The following is a 21,332-nucleotide window of genomic DNA, read 5'->3' on the forward strand; positions in this document are numbered from 1 at the left end:
TATAAAGTTAAAGGTAGAATTTCATTGTATGAAATGGCTAAATTATGTTAACCCATAATGATGAACTGCGTCCTACTGTCTTTTTTTGGAGGTGGGGGCATTAATTGCCTTCAATATATTTAACCTTATATGTAAAGCATATTCAAATATAGAATATTTTTCAAAAGAAGAAGGGCTGCTGTGTTAGGGAATAGACTACAGTAATTTTAGCTCTGTGTACCTAATTGCATAGAATAGCCTAGGGCATAATATTCAAGTGATGTAGTTTACCAGTTTGTTTTTTCCCAGTATTTTGCAATGTAACCAAATTACAATAGTCACAATTAAAACATGGGGCTAACTTTCTCTGTACTTGCTGTCTGTTCACAGAGGAGACCAAAGAGGAAGCTCTGCTACCTTACAAACAAAGAAAGGTACATTTGAACATGTTGTTTCAAAGGGAATGTCTTGCAGTTTTATAACTTAAAATAGTTTCAGTATTCATGTGCTCTGTGTTTTACTAAAGACAGAAACTAGATTGTTGACAATTGGGATTTGCATCTTACCCACCTCAATGTAATAATTACAAACTGGATATTATAGTTTCAAATAATGTTTTATCTCAATTTATTTCAACTATTCCAGCTATTTTAACTTTGACATTTGTGTTTTCAGTGTGACTAAACAATGGCAAGGAACACTGACATTGGGAGATGTTGATAAGATGTTTGATGACTTGGGTGAGTTGAGTATGTCATTCATTTGCTTAGTTAGCGTTGCATTTTTATTCTGTTAACCTATACTGTACTATTCTTTTCAGATTCTTGCTCAGAGGATGACCTGTTTGCCCCTTCTCTTATGCTCCAAACCTCTGATTGTGAGACAAACCAGAGTGAGAGAGAGGCTTCACCAGTCCCACAGGAGGCACCCCTAACCAAAATACCTCCAATATGCCAGATGGTAATGTCAGGTGTTCTTCTGCCAAATTTACACATAAATAGTCAAAAAGCATCCTGTTTTGACATAAAGGAATTTTATCTTAATATCCGTGAGGCTTTCTGAATGTATATAGCCACAATGTGCCTGAGTGCAGCAGCTCAATTAATGAGATAGACAGTTTCCACTTTCTGAATATGTACTTGTTGTTAGACCCAGCAGCTCTCGTATGTCCTCATAGACTTAATCTTAAATGAGACTACATTTAATATTTTTAGATGTGCTGAGCCATTGAATGTATGCTTTGTAATTCTAGGGTCCTAAAGGAGATGTCCTGCTTCCTGCAACAGTGTCACCCAGTCCTAACCTGGACATTGGTAAAATATTCAAACTATTTCTAAATGTACATGTTAAATGTGTTAAATGTTTTTCTTGTTTAAGGCTGGTCCTTTTTTCTTGTTTCAGATTTGGACATCCCATTCGACGTGCACGGACCTGTGAAGACATCCAGCCCTATTGAAGATAATGTCGTTGTGGAAAGTTTAGAAGTGGCGGGCAATGAAAAAAAGCAAGTTGAGCCCCCAATCTTCTTTGACTGTGAAGATGATATAAAGGAAGACACCAAAACCCAGAAACCCCAGTCCGATGGGCACATTAAAGAGGAGTAAGAAATACATTCACTTCTGTAATGTAGGAAATGTGTAAAACGTAGGATTCTTGTGTCAGCGCTAACATTGTGAGTCAGCATTTTTTTTTCCCTCATTAATCCTTCTGTCAGTAATAATTCTCATTTCCTTTTGAAGTGATGACTGTGAGTTGGAGTCTCCTCCAAGCGCGATAACTTTTAGCAAATCCATGATGTCCAGTCACAAAAACAAGCTGCAGGGTTCATGGTACGGGCTTCTTCATTCTCAAAATAATGATTCGTTTACTGCAACTGTTCATTGGTATCTGATATTGAATCAATGAGCATATGTACGTATATTTATTTTTTTATTTTTCTCTGCAGCAAAGAGAGTCAACCAGTCAGAGAAAAAACACATAAAATAACTCAAATACCTGTCATGGAGGGCAAAAGAAAAACCGCAAGGTAAGAAGTGATGAATTTTAATGTATAGTTAATTATTTTGCACTTTTACTTTAGTCCAGTGACCTTACACTACTGGATATTTGAAGTAACAGTATCTTCGTTTGAGAATTTATTACCTGGAAGCAAGATTTACTATTTGCATACATTGCACTGGCCAATCTCTGAATGGCCAGTCCAACTGCCACTAGTAACAGACAGTAAATAAATTTGTAAATTGTGACCTCCACAGAATTTCGCAATTTAAGAGTTGTAACAAAGAAATGTGTTGTGTTAGAATATATTACAGTGGGTCAATGAACTTCATAGTAAGTACAACAGTAAGAATATAAGAATAATATAATTCAAGTATAATTAGAGTCTAATATAACAGTAACTTAACTAGACAATGACATCATTATGATCATGAATAACTGTAAATTAAAATAACAGCAAAAGTGTGATAATAAATCGAGTCAAAAAATATTTATTTCTCGGGAACGTTATTTTAAAAAAAAAAAGAATGTGATCCCTGTAAAACGTAACACATAGTTTCATGCAGCAGTTGGATATATTGTGCAATTTCTAATTTAGCTAAAGCTAACCCTAAACTTTGATCAGTCAATTCTATTTTTTTCTTTTTGTTTATTACCAGGCAAGAATCTGAGTCTGAACCCGCGGCTCCTGAGAAACGGCCAAAAAGTGTTCACGGCCAGCCACCGGCAGAGATGTCGACCCGTGTGGGAAAAGACATGACAGCGTTTCTACAGAAGCTCAGAGATGCCAGACAGCCAAAACCTGCATGGTGAGTTAAAATGGGAGTACATCTTTGTCATTTGTAAATACTAATGGTATTTAAATATAAAAATATGAAACAATGAAGAATCCATTCAATATTCTTTTTTTTTTTGTTGTTGTTTTTTTTTTTGTTGTTAGTTTCAGGAAGTCGCTGTCACCAGTTAAAGATCCCAATCCTCCTGAGCCAGAGGATGATTTTCTGATTTTGGAGGATGATACACCTTTTTGCTTTTCCATCCCAAGTAAAACTGCCACCAGTAAAAGACAGCAGCAGAGCAGAACTTCCAGCACAGACAAAGACAGTTCAACAGACAAGGGGACGAAAGACAGCGCACTCGAAACTGCTCAAAAAGAGGAGGAACCAGAAAAGGCCAGTGCCAAACTGAGAGTTCAGCCTGTTAATCAGAAAATGAAGAAGAAGAAAGGGAAAGAGAAGAATGAAGTGAGTGGGCCTGGAAATGATGAGGATGATTTGGCCAGTCCTGAGGATCCCCCTGCAGGTGACATGGTGGAACCAGAGCAACCAAATAAAACTAAACAGCAACGACTCAAAAAGATCCCATCAAAAGAGAGTGACAAAGCAAAGGAGGAACCTAAAGACACAGTCGGCAGAAAACCAGATGAAGAAGAACCAACTCAGAAAGTGGAAAAGAAATCTCAGAAATCCTCTGAGATGAAAAGCTCAAAGCTGTCGGAAGATGGGAAAGAAAAAGCCAAGACAAGCAAGGCTAAGTCATTAAAGGGGACCAGAAAAGCGAGGCAGGGACCCGAAGACATAAAGGAGACGGTGTATGACGAGGCTGTGGAGGAACAAAGTCGGGAGCAGAAGAATAAGAAGCATGCAGATGGTCGAGACCTGGGTTCCCCCTCAGGTAAAGACCTCTTACCCTTAAAATCTCTTCCCATGTGTTGACATTGAATCTTTCTGAATGATTTCCTCCTGTTTCCTTTAAGCCTTCGTGACATTTAAGTAGCAAATTAATTGGTATAATTTGAACTCTGAACATCTTCATTTTTGTAGTAGCAACAGCTGTAAGTTCAAACACAAAAAATTACTATTATTAATTTATTTTTTATTGGGCTCCCCATTAGCTTCCACAAAGTAGTTGCTTGAGGAAACCCCGTTCCACACTGAACAAAAATCTAAAAATAAATTGAGTCTGATACTGTGATATCTGATATCAGTGACACAAGAAAAAGTAGAATAAACCAAACATAGTTTAGTAACTTTACATATGAATAGGGAAGCATTAGAAACTTGGAATGGAAACATGACTATAACATCATATGTACTGGAAAACATTTTTAGCAACAATTTTCCATCCTTCATTCAAAATCAGTATTACTAATTTTTAAAGGCATTTTTTTTTCTCTTCCACAGACAAAGAAATTATGAATTCTGATGCGCAGACAGCGGAGGACTTAGCAGACGGAAACACTAAACAGAACACGCTGTCGGTCGTGTCTGAAGGGAGCTTGTCCGAAGAAAGTCAGATTCTCGGGAAACGGAAAAGGAAACAGACTGGACAGTGGTGGTTGAGTGGTACTCAGAGCGCAGAGGAAACAAAGGCTACAGACAACCAGCCAACGCTCAAGAAGTCCAAACAGCACAACAAAGAGCCCAGCGCAACAGAACCATCACCTGTGAAGGCCAAGAAGGACAGACCCTTAAAGAAAAGAAATCAGAAACAGCCTGCCCCGTCGTCCAGTCAGAGCACAACTTTAGCTAGAGAAAGGAAACCAAAACAGAACAAAAAAGGAGGAGTCTCACGAAAAAAGACAAAAGCAGTAGATGAAGTATTTAACACGATTGAGGCAGAGCAGTTTGAAGAGCAGCAGCAGCAGGAGGAGGAGGAGGTCCCGGATCACGACCTGGATCCTGTGCACTCAAGCCCTTTGGTCTTGGCACACAGAGACCTCAGTCTTAACCCAGGTAAGGTCAGAGGTGGAAGAAGTACTCAGATTTTTCTTCCTAGGTATTAAAAAAAAAAAGTACATATTCAGGAGTACTCCTTTTCAAAGTCTTGCATTTAAAATCCTACTTGAATATTAAAGTATTTGAGTTTTTTCCTAATTGTCAATGCTCCATCAATGCATTATTGTTTAAGCAGTGTTTTACTTTTGTAGCTGCTCAAGATGAAGTACTATATATATACAGCTCGATTAGTCCCGTGGTTCCCAAGCTAGGGAAGATAAATCTGAGGGCCAAGAAATGATAGATTGAAGACGAGAGAAGAAAAAACACAGTTCTGCTACAAAAATCTGTTTTCATTTTTTGACTTTTTTAAATCTTGAACTGATGATGACTTATACAAGTTTAAGTTCCAACTGAAATGTGTTTTCAGTTTGTCATCGGGTGTAACTAATACCTGAATTTGAGTTTTTGCGAATATAAAGACCAACCAATAAGGTTTGTAACTTACTAAGATGTTCCATGTGTGGTGTTTTACAGGGGAGCAGTTATTTCAGAGGGTATACAATCATGTCTCCGGCACACCCGAGTGTCTCTCTCCCAGAAGACCTCTGGAGAAGCACAGGGCAGCAGGACGAGAGAGACGGAGCAGGAAACCTCCCGGTAACTGGTGGACGGTTAATGATATGTCCGAGGACGTGGGGAGCACCTCCTCACAACCTCAGCAGCTTAATCCCAAGGAGCCCAAACCTCGTAAGGACAGAAAAAAACAGAGCAGATCTCCTAGACTTGGAGCTCCCAAAAACGGCAACATGTTGGTCTCATCAAAACCACTGGGGGGAGCTCATGTTTCTCCGCTGAAAGTGAAGCCACTGTCTGCTCCAAAGACTGTCAAACGCTCTCTAGCCATGTTTAAAGAAATATTCACATCAGGTGCAGAGACACCGACTGTACTCAGCAGCAGAGACAAAGGTCAGAATAACACACATAATGTCAACGCGCCTCCTGCTGAGGAAGTCACTGTTACTGACTGTTACACGGTCAGTAGGACTGATAAAGAGATACTTAGCTTGGATGCTAGTGAGTTCAGGAGCTCACAGAACAGCTCCATCAATCACGGCGTTCCACAGGACAAGTGTCAGCCAGAGAACACGTAAGGAAAAAAATATTGTTACTCTAAACTTTTCCTTCTTTTTTGTCTGTGTATGTTCATTTGTATCATTTTTACTTTTTATGGCAGGTTAAAAGATTTCAGAAGTGGACCATCCTCTATGATTGAGCTGGCCGAGTATGAGGAGAGTGACTCATGTATGTTTTTAAACATTAAATTCATATTTCAGTCACACTTTTTGATTTACATATATACATATTTTTTTTCTTTATGTTGAGTGTTTCTATTTTCTTTTTCATTTTGGTGTTTTCCCACATATTTTTCTTCTTTAAAAGTGACAAATACAACTCTTTATTACTATAATTAATAAATATATTATCATATTATAAATATAATCATCTTGAAGGTTTGCATGTCTTCCTTGGTGCTGTTTTATAGAACAAAACAGGTTTAGGGACCCGTTTACACTGGGCTGCATTCAGTACATGGCTGTACAGTTGCATGTAGCCCAGATAATATATATGTATGAACAATTCATACATTTTATGGCTTACTTTATAACTCACGATAGAAACCAGAGAAGCCCGAGTGAATATAATGTTCACTGCAGACACAGTAGAGAGAAATGTCAATGTGAGCTCAGTCTTGAATAAATAAAATGTAAGATCTGAAATGTGGGCCGCCACACTACGATATTTACACCGAGCACTTTCACCTTTCAAGAATTAAAAATGCAGCCTTTGATACCTGTGGCTCTCATCACCAGGTTAAACAGCTTCATCTGGTGCTTTCTTTGTTAACTTTAATCGACTTGAATGACAATTGTTTGAGCGACTTTGTAAACGCTTGAATGGTGAAAATTGAATTTTCTGATTGATCACCAAACTAACCATTGACTTTTCCTTTTATGTTGACTTTGTTCCAGGTCTGCCATCGTCCAGAGTTCATGCTGCGCTTTCTGTATCAGATCTGTGTGCTCCTCCTCTCAAACCGCTGACCTTACAGCCGAAAGATAAGGCCAACCTGACAGAGTGGTTTAGGACTCTCTGGTCTACCACTGTCAACAGTAAGAACATTTTATGTTTATGATTTATAAATATATTTGCACAGATTTTGCGGATACATGAATGTGGGGTTTTGTCTTTTTGAGAAACAATGTCCACCAGGTTACAGTAGTCGTCATTCTTGGACAAAATAACCACTCAGCATGTACAATATTTGCCTACTGCCATCTGCATACTTCATGGAGCTTAGCAGGTTTACTCCAAGAAAGAGTTTCAGCCCTGTTAATAGTTAATTTCCAGTGTTGTTTGTTATGTTGTGTATTATTTAGACTTGTTTTACATTCTGTATGAAGTGAGAACTCTTTTCAGAGATGATCTTTGACCTCAAATAGGCCAAGATTTGATTTAGTTATGAACAATAATCATCCCAGTAGTTTGTTATTTAAAACTTGCAAGTGTATTTTAACAAACCAGGAAGTAAGGCAAAGACATTGTGAATAAAATGAATATATGAACAAATATACAGACTGATGTTCATCACACCATTGCATCAAAATTTATAATAATACTAAAGTAATTTTCACATCATACAGTGAGTTGAATTAGACTTTGCTTTTTATCTGTATTGTAGACAACGTGTTTAATCAAATCTTTAAATGATTCTTATGTAAGGATATAAAACACAGGTGATTTCTCACTAGACTTCTCATTGAATAACCTTTACTGTGTAACATGGTTTTAGGTGGTACTGACATCACTCCGGACCAGTTTGACTGGTACTTCTATCAAGGCAGAGCGATTGGCGTCCTGGCGGATCTGAACTGTGGCTCCATCTGTAATGGAAAGATCCTGCTGGGTTCCTACATGAAGAAGCCTCTCTTGGTGGATCACAGCGCCACAACAGTCAGTCAATTCATTTTCTCATTATATTTCCCATATGATTTATGTTTTATTAGAGTCCTCTTATATACTGGCTACTTTAATTCTCCTATATTTATTTTCTTCTTTACTGTTTTGTTTTTTTTGTTGTTTTTTTTTTAAAGGTTTTTAACTTATTAACAAGCTCTGTGAATGTAACCATCAATGGCATAAAGTCCCACTTCAACCCAGGACAATCCTTCATGGTGCAATGTGGTAAGAATACAATATGATCACATATATAAATACTGAATTTAAGTTGTTTAATTTAATGAACTGTTTCCTCTCTCTAACGAACTTGGGAAATGCACAAACTTGTTAATTGTGACCACATAACTACTAAAACCTTTTAGCTTTTAGTAGTCTTATTATTAAGACTGTGTGTTCTGTTCACACAGGACATGCCTACAGCATCCAGAACGTCACTGCTCAACCTGCAGTTCTGTATTTCACCAGGATATCAGCAGAGAGTTCAGATTGAAGTCACCAGCTGGATGGTGGATGGATTACCAGCCACATGTTCCTAAGAAGTGACCAAATACCTAAGGGTTAAAGAACAGACTGGTGATGTGTAAAGTTATTTTTATATTTAAATAGGCTTACTTTCTGTAATGAAGTATAAGTTGTAAATAGAAAAAAAATGGATGTAAGTTTTTAATGATCTTATTTGATCCTTAGCTTTCCTTTAATTGATCGATAAAACTGATTTGTGAATAAACTTTTGTGCTATTTGTTACTTGAGCTTCATTTGGTCATTTCCTTTGATTGTGCAATTATAGCTTTCAGCCTCTAAAGGGCAGTGTGCAGCTGTAGTTTCATTTTGCTAAGCTGAGTTGTCAGCATGCAAAACAAGGCTCTTATCTGTACTTAATTTTGCTTGGGTTTAAAAACACTTGACAACAAATAAATATATAATTTCATCAAAATGTTCTTTTAAAAAGTTTGTGTATGGCTCTGTTGGTAATTCGCCAAACACAATTTGCATTGTTACTAAAAATCCATCCATCACCGAGAACTCTACGACAAAAACTGAATATTCTTAAGATACAGTATATGGAGTTTGAAACAGTTTTTCAACAAGCAAATGCACAGATGTGGAAGAAGTATTCAGATTCTAGGAATGATAATACAGTGAGTCCTCTTTAACCTATCACAAGCAAACGAGCTCATGCTGGTCTTTTTCAGTGTTATGTTATTTTTTTATATTATATTATTGGATTATTATGGTTGCATTAACATGTAAGCCATCTGAAGGATTTTTTCCAGTTAATTAGGTTTTAGGTATTACTTACACATAGGTCCTAAAAGCAACTGTTCATAGTCTGTCTATTCAGAGCTGTGAATACACTGATGGAATCCACCTGGCTCACTTACCAATAACAGTTCTCATAGCAACCAAGGTCCTGAGGGCTAAGTAACTACGTATTAGTATTAATCATCAAATGTCATGTCATGTCATATAATAATATATCAGTCTTATGTACTTTTATTGAAGTAGGGTTTTTCATGCAGGATTTTTACCTGTAACGTAGTATTTTACATTGCTGTGTTTGTATCCACCACTACCAAGGTTGAAGCACAGCTCAGGGACAGACTGTCTTCCCATGAGAAAGTATTCCTTATATAACGTGACTTAGAGTGAAAGTGATTCTTTTTTCAAGATTTGGTACGTAAAAGTCTCCACATGCGGTCGTGTTATGTGACTTTAGTTCGGGCTTGAATACACCCTGTAGGGAGGACTACCTACAGGTGGCATTACATAGTGTGTAACTGTGCTGTTGTTATCTCTATTCTCCTCGATCGAGCTTCAGTAAATGCTTCAGCTTAAGGCCCCCCAGGTCTGCTGACAACTCTTTGAGCAGCTCACATGATTTCATCACAAGCCACGTTTTGATGTTGCAGAGTAGTTGAGAGAAGTATTTCCAGACTTCACCAAGACAGACTCCAGGTTCAGGAGCATTAACGATGCTTGGTCCACTAGTGTTAACGGATAGTAGGGGGGGGGGCCATCATCAAAAAATAACTCTCCTCTTAAACAGTGTGTGTGTGTGTGTGTGTGTGTGCGACATTTTTGGAGTCATTACCATCCATCTCTACCCTGCTGTCTGCTCAGGCTTCCCCCTTACTGTTGAAAATATTTGGATTTTTTCTTTTCCAACAACTCATTGGATATAAATATATTCACATCACCAAACTGTAAATTAAAAGCTACTTCCCACATGTTACAAGACTGCGTAGAAGTCACCTGTAAGGGAAACTCCACCAGTTTCAAACTGATGAGTAAATTAACATTGGTGGCAAAAATAAGAACTACAGTAGGTGGAAAAAGAAAAAGCATTCACTGGAAAATCTAACGCATTTCTTTTAACCTCTGGTGCTGATAAAATAAAAACATTTTCAGATATGAAATTAGACCACTGAATGTTAAATGTAAACACTTGTAATGCCCTGTTTGTATCGTTCAGCACAAAACTGATCATAAAAAATCATAACTGAATAGGCAAGAGGTTTGTCACCAAACCGAGGAACCTGAAACGCTGCAGTTCTCACATCGACACAACGCGCACCCTCTGGTGGGCAATAAGTCACACCCACTGTTCTGTCATTAAACATTTACTGACCTACTTCATGAAGGCTGAATAATTTTTCTGTAAGCAAATCAGTTATATTTTCTCCCCCCACCATACTATTGAATAGTTTATGATACAATGAAACAAACATATTTCTGAAACAATAACCTTGGGATTGCTATCTGATATTTGAATAAACCTTGACCCCTTCACCCTGCGATGTAGCTGTTAACTTGATAATGTAATATACATGGGACTGTGAAGATATATATTTTTTTTGTAAATGAAGGTCTTTGTCTGTTTCTGCCAGCTACAAAATATCCATCACTGATGCAAACACCCTGACTGAGCCACTCAAATTCAACTAATCAACATCCATGACTTGAATACAAAACAAAGGGATAAAGAGTCTTCTCCACAGTAGTGCTTTCTGCCGCCTGCCAGTTTGATAATTTATCACTTTTGAATGTGTAGTTTTGGCTGTATATGGTTCTCCAGCAGTCTGACTCGCCTCGGGGCAGGATCTCCTTCAGAGAAGTGGATGCTGCTGCGACCACCAGAGTACACACTGGAACGGCCTCCCAGGTCTGTAATTATAAACCATGTCTATGACCAAATATGCTGCCTGTAACACAACATCTGTGCAGTCCAGTGCTCGAGATACATCACATACACTCTGTTCCTGTGTGTGTGTGTGTGTGTGTGTGTGTGTGTGTGTGTGTGTGTGTGTGTGTGTGTGGACACAAAAACAAAGTGTGAGTGACTTGTTTGTGGGAGAATTTGTGATCAGAATGAACATTCTAAGATGAAAGTGTTGGATTTTCATTTGTTAAGTGTCTGTTGGTGATTGTGAAGTATTTTTGGTTCATCAAGGCAATGAATTAACACGTTTTATCTCATGATGTTTGTTGAAAAAGAAAAATGTAGAATAATGCTAGCCTTACCCTGCTAATGCTAACTTCAACAATATGACGTGTCAGGGTTTACTTGGACATCCTGTATCTATATTTCTCACTTTTTAGGCAGTAACTTCGAAGGCTAGGCTAAAGGAGGCAGGAATGTGTGAACGAGTAGCTGTGTGAGGGTGCGCAGTAGTGCTCTTGAGCTAAATATTGACATCAGCATGCTAACATATGCTAATCAGCGCTAAGAACAAAGTTCAACTGAGAGAATGTGACTTGTTTCTGCAGGTATTTGGTTATAAACCGCAAATTCAAGACGTGAATAGAAATGTCTGTGATCAGAAATAAAGTGAAAGGAATGGGCTGTGCATTTGTCTTGGCTGCCTTGACTTGAGGTAAAGTGAAAAATGCAAACGCCCAGCCTTGGATAAGTTGGTTTAAGTGGGGAGACAGCCACTGAATAATGTATTCCCGAGAGTCTGCCTCACACACAGCTTAATCTCGGCGCTCGCCGACAAAATGCACTTTCGTACTCACATCTCCATCCCTTAATGCATCTGACACCTGAAACAGTAATGAGTCATTTAACCACCAGAGAAAGCACACTTACCTTTGGTGGTCTCATTTCTCATGAGTATTAACATTGATAAAGTTTCATCCCAGATGTCAAGTTGTGACACTGACGAGACTGATTTTTTTTTTTTTGTTTTAATCTGCAGAGATATCACTCTTGGAATAAGAATGATTCCTCCAGTGGTGTAACCCAAAACGGTCGTTAGATCAAACTGAACATACTAAAAATTCAGCTTGAAGTGTGGTGTGGTGCTTCAAACCTGCTCCAGAGATATGAATAACCTCTTATACTTTAGTCCTTCCAGTAGGAAATGTTTTGATGAAAGCATGTTGTTGTTGTTGTGATGTCTGGTTTGATGCGATTTCCTTTGCAAAGTGCCACAATATAGTAAAGTGCTTATCAGTAAATAACTTTTACTGTGAGAAAATGAGACTTCCAGACATTTCATTCAGGAACTGGAGTGTGCATCTTTTCTTAAAATATATGTTTTCAAACACATCTTTTTTCGGTGCGGCAAAAAGTTTCTATAAGCCACTTATACTCAGCAAATATTTACACATCAATACCAAATTCAACTCACTGCACTGTAATCCTGAATTGAAGCAGCAGAAAGAAACAGTATCAGTGAGTAACTTGGCCGCTCGTGAGCACATTCAATAATTGGAGAATATTAATTACACGGTATTTGCTTTTGCATGCCCTGAATTCATTTGTCCACACAAAGGCTATGCAAGTCTCAGCTCTTGGAACAGAACTCAAGCATTGAGTATGATTTCCTTCCTTTGTTAAACTTGGCTCTGAACATTTGTTCAGGGCTGCACTCTAACTAAGTCGTGCTAACAAGCACAACAGTGAATAATAATCTCCTTACAGTGAAGGTGTTGTGTATTCTGTTGTGTGTTGCTCTATAAATCATCTTCTAACAATCTAGGAATTCTTGCAGGTTGAGGCAAATAACCCCAAATTGTTTTTTAATGTTCATTTTAATTCTTCACACAATGGTGCAATTGATTTAGAAGGAGAATTAAAGGCTGTTAATGTTTTTTTCTGGAAGAGGCATTTGTGCAACTCTTACACCCAGATATGCATCCTGAATTAAACAAGGAACAAAAAGCGTCACATTCAGGCTGATATCCCACATCCCTCTACCTCTGGTGTGTTGGTTTACATCCTGGTTACAACCTTGTTGACAACTAACAGAAGATGTTGACGCATGTAGCACAGAGACAACTGGACTTTGAATAAATCTCTGCACTCCCTGTGATTAATTATCCACATAAGTTTTGCTGAAGACTTCATTCTTATAAACAACGTTCAAGTCACAAGGACAATAAATGATACACACAACCGTTACGCAATGTGGAAATACACAGAGGAAACACAAAAACACCATTTATGTCTGAAGAAAACTCTCTTTATTACATGGTAATTTGAAAGACTGCCGCAATGTTGTTTACATGCTTTATGCCTTGAATTTAATGTTTGTTTATGATTGAATCAGAAGACTAAACATTTTTGCAGCATGAGATCTTTTTGGTTGTGTGTTGCATCTGTTGAGGGTAGTGCTTAGAGCAAGGTGTTGAGTCTTTGTGACAAGAAAGAAGGAAGCAAGGTTATTTTCCTTTTATTTTACAGGTTCACTATGTTTCTCACCATTTCTTTCCGGAAAGTACATGTAATTTTATTCGAATTATAGGGAATTAGAGACAGTTGCTAAATGTCCAGTTGATCAATGGCCAAAAAGCAGACAAAGTTTTTCTTTCAAGGAAATTTTTCTGAAGACCAACACTTCAACAGAACCAACTGAGATAACAGAACACTGTATCCTCGCTTGAATTAGCACCAAATAACACCGTTCTTTCCAAGCCACTCTTATAAGGACACTATGGGCCTGTAAAATGAAGTGTTACTGTCGATACTTTAAATTACAGCCTTTGTACCGTATTCTTACTGTGTAATTGAAGCATTAAAAGGAGAGAACGGCCACACAATATATTACAGCCCACACACCTTATTCTTATGCTGTAATCAAAATAATTAGAATAATAACTAAAATTAAAACAATACGTATTATAGTTTCCCCTCATCAACTGATGATAGAATTGCATTTACAGCACATTTTCAAAAGTATGGACCAATTTCTCAACGTGTCCTTATTTCAGATAATGCGTCGACGCAGAATATATAAATATGAGATACATTCCTCTTTTACACCGTATTTTCTCCTACACATCAAACACCATGTTAATGAGAGAAACTAGGCTAAAACATGTATTTTACAACACATGATAAAACTAAGCTATATGAGCCGTAATATAATGTAATATGTGTGGCTGTACTTCGCCTTTTAAACTTAAGTTAGACAGTAAGGTCAAGGCTGTTAACAATGTTTTCCTAACTTCAGTTTTTTTCTCCAACGGACTGTATTATTAAGTCTAACCATTCATTCATTCATTCATTCATTCATTCATGATTCTTAAACAAATTTCTGTGCTAGAAAACGATCCCATACTACCTTATGTAAATCAGGGGCAGCTTTCTTGGGCTCCGGGGAAAATGGGTTAGGGCAAAACATGTAATAAGAGAATGAACTGAGCTGCATTACTACATCATCTGTGTCAGGAAGAACACTTCGTAATGAATGCATACTCGACTTTTTTGCATACACTAATTGGACGAGTTTCAATTTGGTCAATACTTGATGAGATTTCATGATTTTTTGATTTTTTTTTTAGGGGCATGGAGATTTTTTTTCCTTTTTTTATTTATCTACATGAATGACAGCATAGCATTTACTGTGATAATGTTCGGTGAACATTGTTAGTGACTCAAGTAACTTTTCTAAAAACAGAAATAACCACAAGAAACGAAAATGTTTCTGTTTTGAATGAGCTGAATTAACTTGTTTTATGATTACATCACACCCATGATGCCCTGTGTATCCCTATGTGATGAAAATAATAGTTGATAGTGCTTGTTATGGAAATTTAAACTAAGAACATATGTATGTAAAAGTCACTTCTCAGCATTAACCTGTTAGTCTGTAAATGGAAAGATCATATACAGTAATCTATCCCTAGAGCACTTTAATTTAAATCCATGTGGATATTTCACCTTAATAACTTCTATCTGTCTCACTCCCCAATCCCCAACCTCACCTCAATCCCATCTCATCCACCCACGATCTCCCATGTTAATTGAGTCTTGGTCCTCTGATCCTCTGTTGCACTTATTATTACACAGAGGAAGGGCTGTCAGAGGAAAAGCATACAGGTTTGATTTATGTTGGACCCGAGTTTCTCTTGAGAATGAAGCGAAATGAATTATACATGGTACAGTAGAGCACACGTTCAGGGCTGCAGTCTTGATGAGGCTTCTGGGAGCAAAAAACAGCTGTTGAATCTAAAATTCCAATTATCTTTTCAAATATCTTTTGACAGCCGGGTTGGGCAGCTTCAACCAAACATCTTCCTTTGTCAGCATAATAGGTTTGTTAAGAATTATCATTCGAAAAGGAAATCAATGCACAATTTAAAATTAAAGATGTTCGCGCTTATTTTCTTCTCTTTGTTATACAGCGCACAGTTGATTTAGTGGCAAAGTCATTTTTCATCAGGCTGCTGTAATTTTACACACACTTCAGGTATCCTCTCTGGATGCCTCATTCAGTATTCTCTAACCTTGACTTCAGTCTGCTCCCACTGAGCACTTTCAAAACTGTAAATTAATTATGACAGCGGCAATGCCACTCTATTGAGCGGAGGACTGTGGAGTAACTCCACCAATATGAAATAAATAGAAATTACAATTTGATTTGTAAATAAACATCCACAAGTCCTAACACTTGAACACCACTTGTTGTGATTAAGAGTGCATATAGTGAAGTGTAACTAAAAGAAATGAACAAACAAAGTTGTTTTTTAAGCAACATACAAAAGACTGAAATAGATCAAGTAGTCTCACTGATGGATGGTTAAAACAGTTAACAGCTAAAAGTAAAGGATAAATGTTTGAAATTGTTTGCTGAAAATAATGAGTAGATGTAAATGTTTGCCAAATGGGTAAATGGTTATTTAGATAGTTTATTACATTAGCTCAAAGTAACTACTGGTTAAACACAAAATAACTGTTGCCAAAGATACTGAGTAAATGATTGAATTGGCTAAATTAGTGGAACTTAAATAGTTAGCTATCTAGAAGTTACGGGTAAAAAGCTGGAGTAACATGATGGATAAATGATTCAAATGGATAGTTTAAACTAATGGATAAAAAGTTATTTGCTAGATTGGCTGCAATTCACCAAGATGGTGCTCGTTAGATAGTCCTCATTGAATGGGAGCAAATGGAGCTAAATTGCTAACACATCTGTATCTAGACAAAAAGCCCAATTTTTACTTTAGTTTTTCCATATAGCATATAGCATTGAATAGAAAATAATATGATAATATAATATAATGGAACTATGGATAAAACTAATATATATATATATATATATATATATATATATATTGTGCCTATTCCTCTGGATTAAAGTGGCTCTGTTGATTTATCAAAGCTGTAAAACGGGTTTAAAAAAGGTTGTGTCCCATTTAAATAAGACATGACCTCTGTGTCCTCAGCAACTACGTGATTCTGTTGGAAAAAACACGCAAACTATCTGAAAAGAGAATCCCTTTCCAGCATATTAAAACTGCTCATCTCCTGTTGCTAATCTGATCCAGTCCGCGTTAACGAAATGTCATGGCAAATAAATCAGTTTAAAATACAGTATCATGTACTGTACGTTCATGGCAGCAGTCAATTTCACTCGATTCTCAGCATCCTTCCACATGGATCCATGATAGAATGTAAATGTTAATATATAAGATATGGCTTGAACTTTTCTCCTGCTGTCTCAGATAAATGAAAATTGCTTGTTGATTTCCAATAGTTTGCCAACAGCAGTATAGCAGCAATAAACATTTTCTATTTTCCCATAGCCCTTACAACTTTGCAGTCAGATTTTATTGAATTCAGTCATTGCAGCACGACTGCCAGCTGAAAACTTTATTTCTCTCTCTGTGTCTGCAGTTTGTTGGTGGTGGAAAAGAAGAAAAAACAAAAACTTTCAAAGTCCTTAAGACTACAATGAGTGAGAGAGATAGAGCTTTAGTCACAGTGACGGGGTGGAAAAAAAAAAAGAAACAGATTAATTGGTGTTTTCTGCCACAGCGGCTTTCAACCATGTGCCGCTGGAATCCATGGGATTTCAGTCCAACCAAAAACCAGCTGAATGGTTTTCTAATGGTTGAGAAGAAGAACTGGGTGTACAGCTCTGGTCGTATGTAGCCCTGACATCCCAGGTTCAGCTGGAGCTGTACCGCATGTCCTCACCGACTCATTTTCAACATTCCTGTTCCTCTTTATCTTGATCCAGTAAAGCAGAAATATAGTCCCCTTTATAAATGTTGAGGGTTTCTCCTTATTCTTTTTTGTGTCATTTAATACGCCTACACTGCGATCCATTAACAGCTACACATTTCTCCCTAGAGTTATATCTGTATAGAGGTAATTATTGATGACAGCTCTGCTTAAGCTTTATTACAAACTACTGATACAACTTGACAGTCAGTGTCCCCAATTTATCACTGAAGATACTGTGAAAAAGATCCTCATGCCTTTTTAAACTGAGAGAAACCTTTCATGTAAACAACACACATACATTTTATTAAAGCAATGTAATCTAATAACAATAATAGATCGCAGATACAGGGATGGGCACAAAAACACAAACATATCCAATACAGTGTAATCCAATAGAATGGCCCTGCGATGAAAGATCAGATTTAACTGTTGTTGACACTGTGTCAGAGAAACGTTGAGGCAAATGTAATTTCTGAGGCTGCAGTTTGTGGTGTTGTGGTTGCTGAAACTCTGGTGTGTTTGTCACAGTCTGCTCTGCCCCTCTCCTGCTCTGCTGTTCAGCCACACCCCTCATCAGCCTAACTGCTTTCACCTGGTGCTCTCACCTGCTCACCATCTCCAATCAAGCCAGTAGATATGCAGCTTCGCTTCACTCCACTCACTCTTGGCCAGATTGTTTCCGCTCTCATGCCCGACTCTCCAGCACTTGTTCCCGGACTGCTTACCTGGTATCGACCTGACTTGCCTCCGACCTTCGCCTCACGTCTCAGCCCCGGTGAGTCCACCAGCCTTCTGTCCCCGACTACAAGTATTGCCTGCTTGTTTTCTGTTCCTCGTCTGCCTGTGGCTGTGCCAAATAAAGACTGTTTCTAGACTAAAACCTGGTTCACTTGTGCTGCTATTGGGTTCTCTCCATACCCGTTACAGTACACTGAACCGGCGAAGGTTGCATTTGTCATTAATGTCGAATATATAGCCTTCCCCAAACAATTAAAACCAGGAAGAGGGCGTGACTAAACCCCATGGTGACCTGGAAGGGATCTCCCTCTACCTGTTACACATGCTTCATCCGTCTCCTTCCTGGGGTACCTTGTGACACAAGGCAGTGTGCAGATGGAACCGGCAAAGGTCTCCGCCATCACCTCCTGCCCTATTCCTAACTCCCGCAAACAACTACAGCGCTTCCTGGGGTTCGCCAATTTCTACCGCCGCTTCATCCGCGACTACAGCTCTGTGGCCGCCCCTCTCACCGCCCTCACCTCCTCCAAAGTGACCTTCCAGTGGACTTCGGCTGCTGACGAGGCTTTCCAGACCCTCAAGTCCAGGTTCACCTCGGCGCCCATCCTCCAAATGCCTGATTCTGAGCGCCAGTTCGTGGTGGAGGTGGACGCCTCTGATATAGGGGTGGGAGCCATTATGTCCCAGAGATCTGTCACCGACCAGAAGCTCCACCCCTGCGCAGGCGATTAGGTGGTGCCTGCCCGCCAAATCCCCTGTATGTCCCGCAAGCCCTGAGGTCGGAAGTGCTACTATGGGCCCACACCTCCAAACTCTCCTGCCATCCGGGTTCCCAGCGAACTCAAGACGTCCTCCTACAACGCTTCTGGTGGCCCACCCTGAAGGAGGACACCTGCGATTTTGTCAAGGCCTGCTCTGTCTGCAACCAGCATAAACCTTCCCATCAGGCTCCGGCGGGATTCCTACAGCCTCTCCCAGTCCCACATCGTCCATGGTCACACGTCTCCTTGGACTTTGTCACAGGTCTTCCTCCTTCAAACAGCAACACAGTCATCCTCACGGTGGTCGACCGTTTCAGCAAGATGGCCCACTTTGTGCCCCTGCCCAAATTGCCGTCAGCTAAAGAGACGGCCCAGCTGGTCCGGCTCCACATCTTCCGCCTGCATGGTCTCCCTGTCGATGTAGTGTCTGACCGGGGGCCCCAGTTCTCCTCGGTTTTTTCGGAGAGAGTTTTGTAGCCTAATAGGAGCCACTGCCAGGGTTGAATACGACCACAACTCCCTCACCAGCTCCGCCACAGGCCTCTCGCCCTTCCAGGGTGCCTACGGCTACCAGCCCCCGCTCTTCCCGGCCTCGGAGAAGGAAGTTTCCTGACCCTCTGTCCAAGTCTTCATCCGTCGCTGTCGCTGAACCTGGGTCCAGGCACGCACTGCCCTCAAGTGCTCCGTGAGTCGCTACACTGCCCCAGAGGGTCATCAGTCCAACAGCGGTGAGACTGAGGTTTCCGCGCACCATGCGTGTCCATCCCATCTTCCACGTGTCCAAGGTGAAGCCAGTCCACGAAAGCCCTCTGTCACCGGCGGCCCCACCTCCTCCTCCTCCTCCTCCTCCTCCTCGCCTCATCGATGGGGGACCAGTTTTTTCAGTTCTGCGCCTGGGTCGTTCCCATCGTCGTGGAAAGGACCTCCAGTACCTGGTCAATTGGGAGGCTTACGGTCCGGAGGAGAGGTCCTGGATTCCTGCTCACCACGTCGTCGACCCTGACCTCATCTCCGACTTCCACCGTGATCACCCTGACCAGCCCGCCAATACCACCGCACCACCTAGGGGTCCCCGTCCGACGGTCCACGCCTCCTCCCTGCCCGTTCCCTCTGACATGGATCTCCCTGCGGAGGGGCCATCCGACGACGAGGGTTCCCTCCACCGGACCCCTTCCACCTACCCACCAATGTGACGTAAGAGTAAGAGGGGCTTTACATTTGTAGCTTATCATGGCTCTGTGTGGAAATAATTTGTGACATCATGTTTGTGTTCTCTCTGTATATCATACCTATATCTATTTATCATCCAGTTGCAAGCACATCTCAGTGAAGTTCCTGTATATGCATAGTGACTTGGAAATTGACAATGCTATTGCACAGTGATTTAGGGAATAATCTTGCCAGCAGACAGGCATGGAAATATAATGTCTGTAAATTCACTGTGTGGGGGTGGAGACCCATGTGAACATGTGATTCGAGCAGGGCGAGGTACTGCCACAAACATATTAAGAAATACAATCTTTCTTCCTTTTTAAGGTCTACATTTTCAAAATCCGAGTTCAATAGAAGCTGCCAGTAGATATTTTCTGTGAGAAATACTTCTGTGGAATATGGCACTAATACTAATCTTTACAGAGCTCCAAATGTTTTCGAAGCTCAATGAATGGAAAAGCCTTTGTCTCATTTGCTATTTATATGAAAGAAAACTACCAATGCAGTCTCATTTATGAGCCATATCCAAGGTTAGACAATTAAGTTTTGTTCCATTTAAGTTGTAGTTCAACTGAAGCGCATGTACACTGAAGACGGACATGCATCACTCAGTTAGTGTTTACTCTCACATAAGGAGAAAACGTGTATTTTCATTTTAAAGGACAAAGTTGGTATTATTTTATACATTTTTTCTTCTCACCAAATCTTGAAATTCTATTCAATTCAGTTCTGATTAAGTAGACTACACTGTTCTATCTCAATGGATGGATGCCTCTTAATCACCCTTCACTACGATGGCAGAACTGTGTGGACAATCCACTCTACCTTCTACGGTTTGAGGCTGATATTTCTCCGTGCCACAGACCTCCACTGTTGTCCAAAACCTATGATAACACATTAATGAGCCAACCTTTTGCACTGGGTGACATGTTCCTTCATTACCATCAGCGCAGGCACTGTTTATTTTTAGTCCATACCACATAGAGCGTCCTGCTGCTGTAAATACCAGCTGTATGTGAATTACGTCCATATCGGACAATAATGCACCTCATTATTTTCATTCCATGCCAGTGTTCAGGAAGTAGTGTGTACTAGCGAGGGCAGAAGTTGTATTGATGGTGGATGAGCATCAACTTAATGCATTCACATTTTTATTAAATACCATAGTTGACATGCTGTAATGCTGTTGAAGGTGAGACTTTTAAAAATATTGGCACGGGACAACAATGATGTCATTAAACATAATCTCGGTTTTACAGAATCATAATGTATTGATATTCTTGTCTGATGATAGAGTTGGTAAATACTTGCAATTATTAATCTGCTGCTGAAGATAGTTCCCAACAAATACACTATTTGCTCATGTTTAAGTAAGTTTTCCAAAAACTACAATGCCCAGCTTTTTAGAAATTGTTTACTCTCTTTTAGATATTAAAGTTTTTTTTATA

General features: G+C 39.4%; 1 protein-coding gene across 1 annotated transcript; it reads left to right on the top strand.

Annotated features, from left to right (window-relative positions):
• Positions 1 to 315: 315 nt before the first annotated feature.
• Positions 316 to 8,460, top strand: LOC111656227 (uncharacterized). The gene is made up of 16 exons (XM_023407870.2): positions 316 to 413; positions 655 to 719; positions 800 to 939; positions 1,232 to 1,292; positions 1,381 to 1,579; positions 1,719 to 1,808; positions 1,925 to 2,005; positions 2,637 to 2,786; positions 2,918 to 3,651; positions 4,161 to 4,712; positions 5,232 to 5,844; positions 5,932 to 5,999; positions 6,728 to 6,868; positions 7,549 to 7,709; positions 7,850 to 7,940; positions 8,123 to 8,460. The coding sequence occupies exons 1-16, from the start codon at positions 331 to 333 to the stop codon at positions 8,203 to 8,205; spliced, it is 3,312 nt and encodes a 1,103-aa protein (XP_023263638.2). The 5' UTR covers positions 316 to 330; the 3' UTR covers positions 8,206 to 8,460.
• Positions 8,461 to 21,332: the final 12,872 nt, after the last annotated feature.

The sequence above is a fragment of the Seriola lalandi genome, unplaced genomic scaffold (assembly GCF_002814215.2).
Source record: "Seriola lalandi dorsalis isolate HSWRI2012SDOR001 ecotype SW California unplaced genomic scaffold, Sedor1 jcf7180002054351, whole genome shotgun sequence".
NCBI classification, from domain to species: Eukaryota; Metazoa; Chordata; class Actinopteri; order Carangiformes; family Carangidae; genus Seriola; species Seriola lalandi.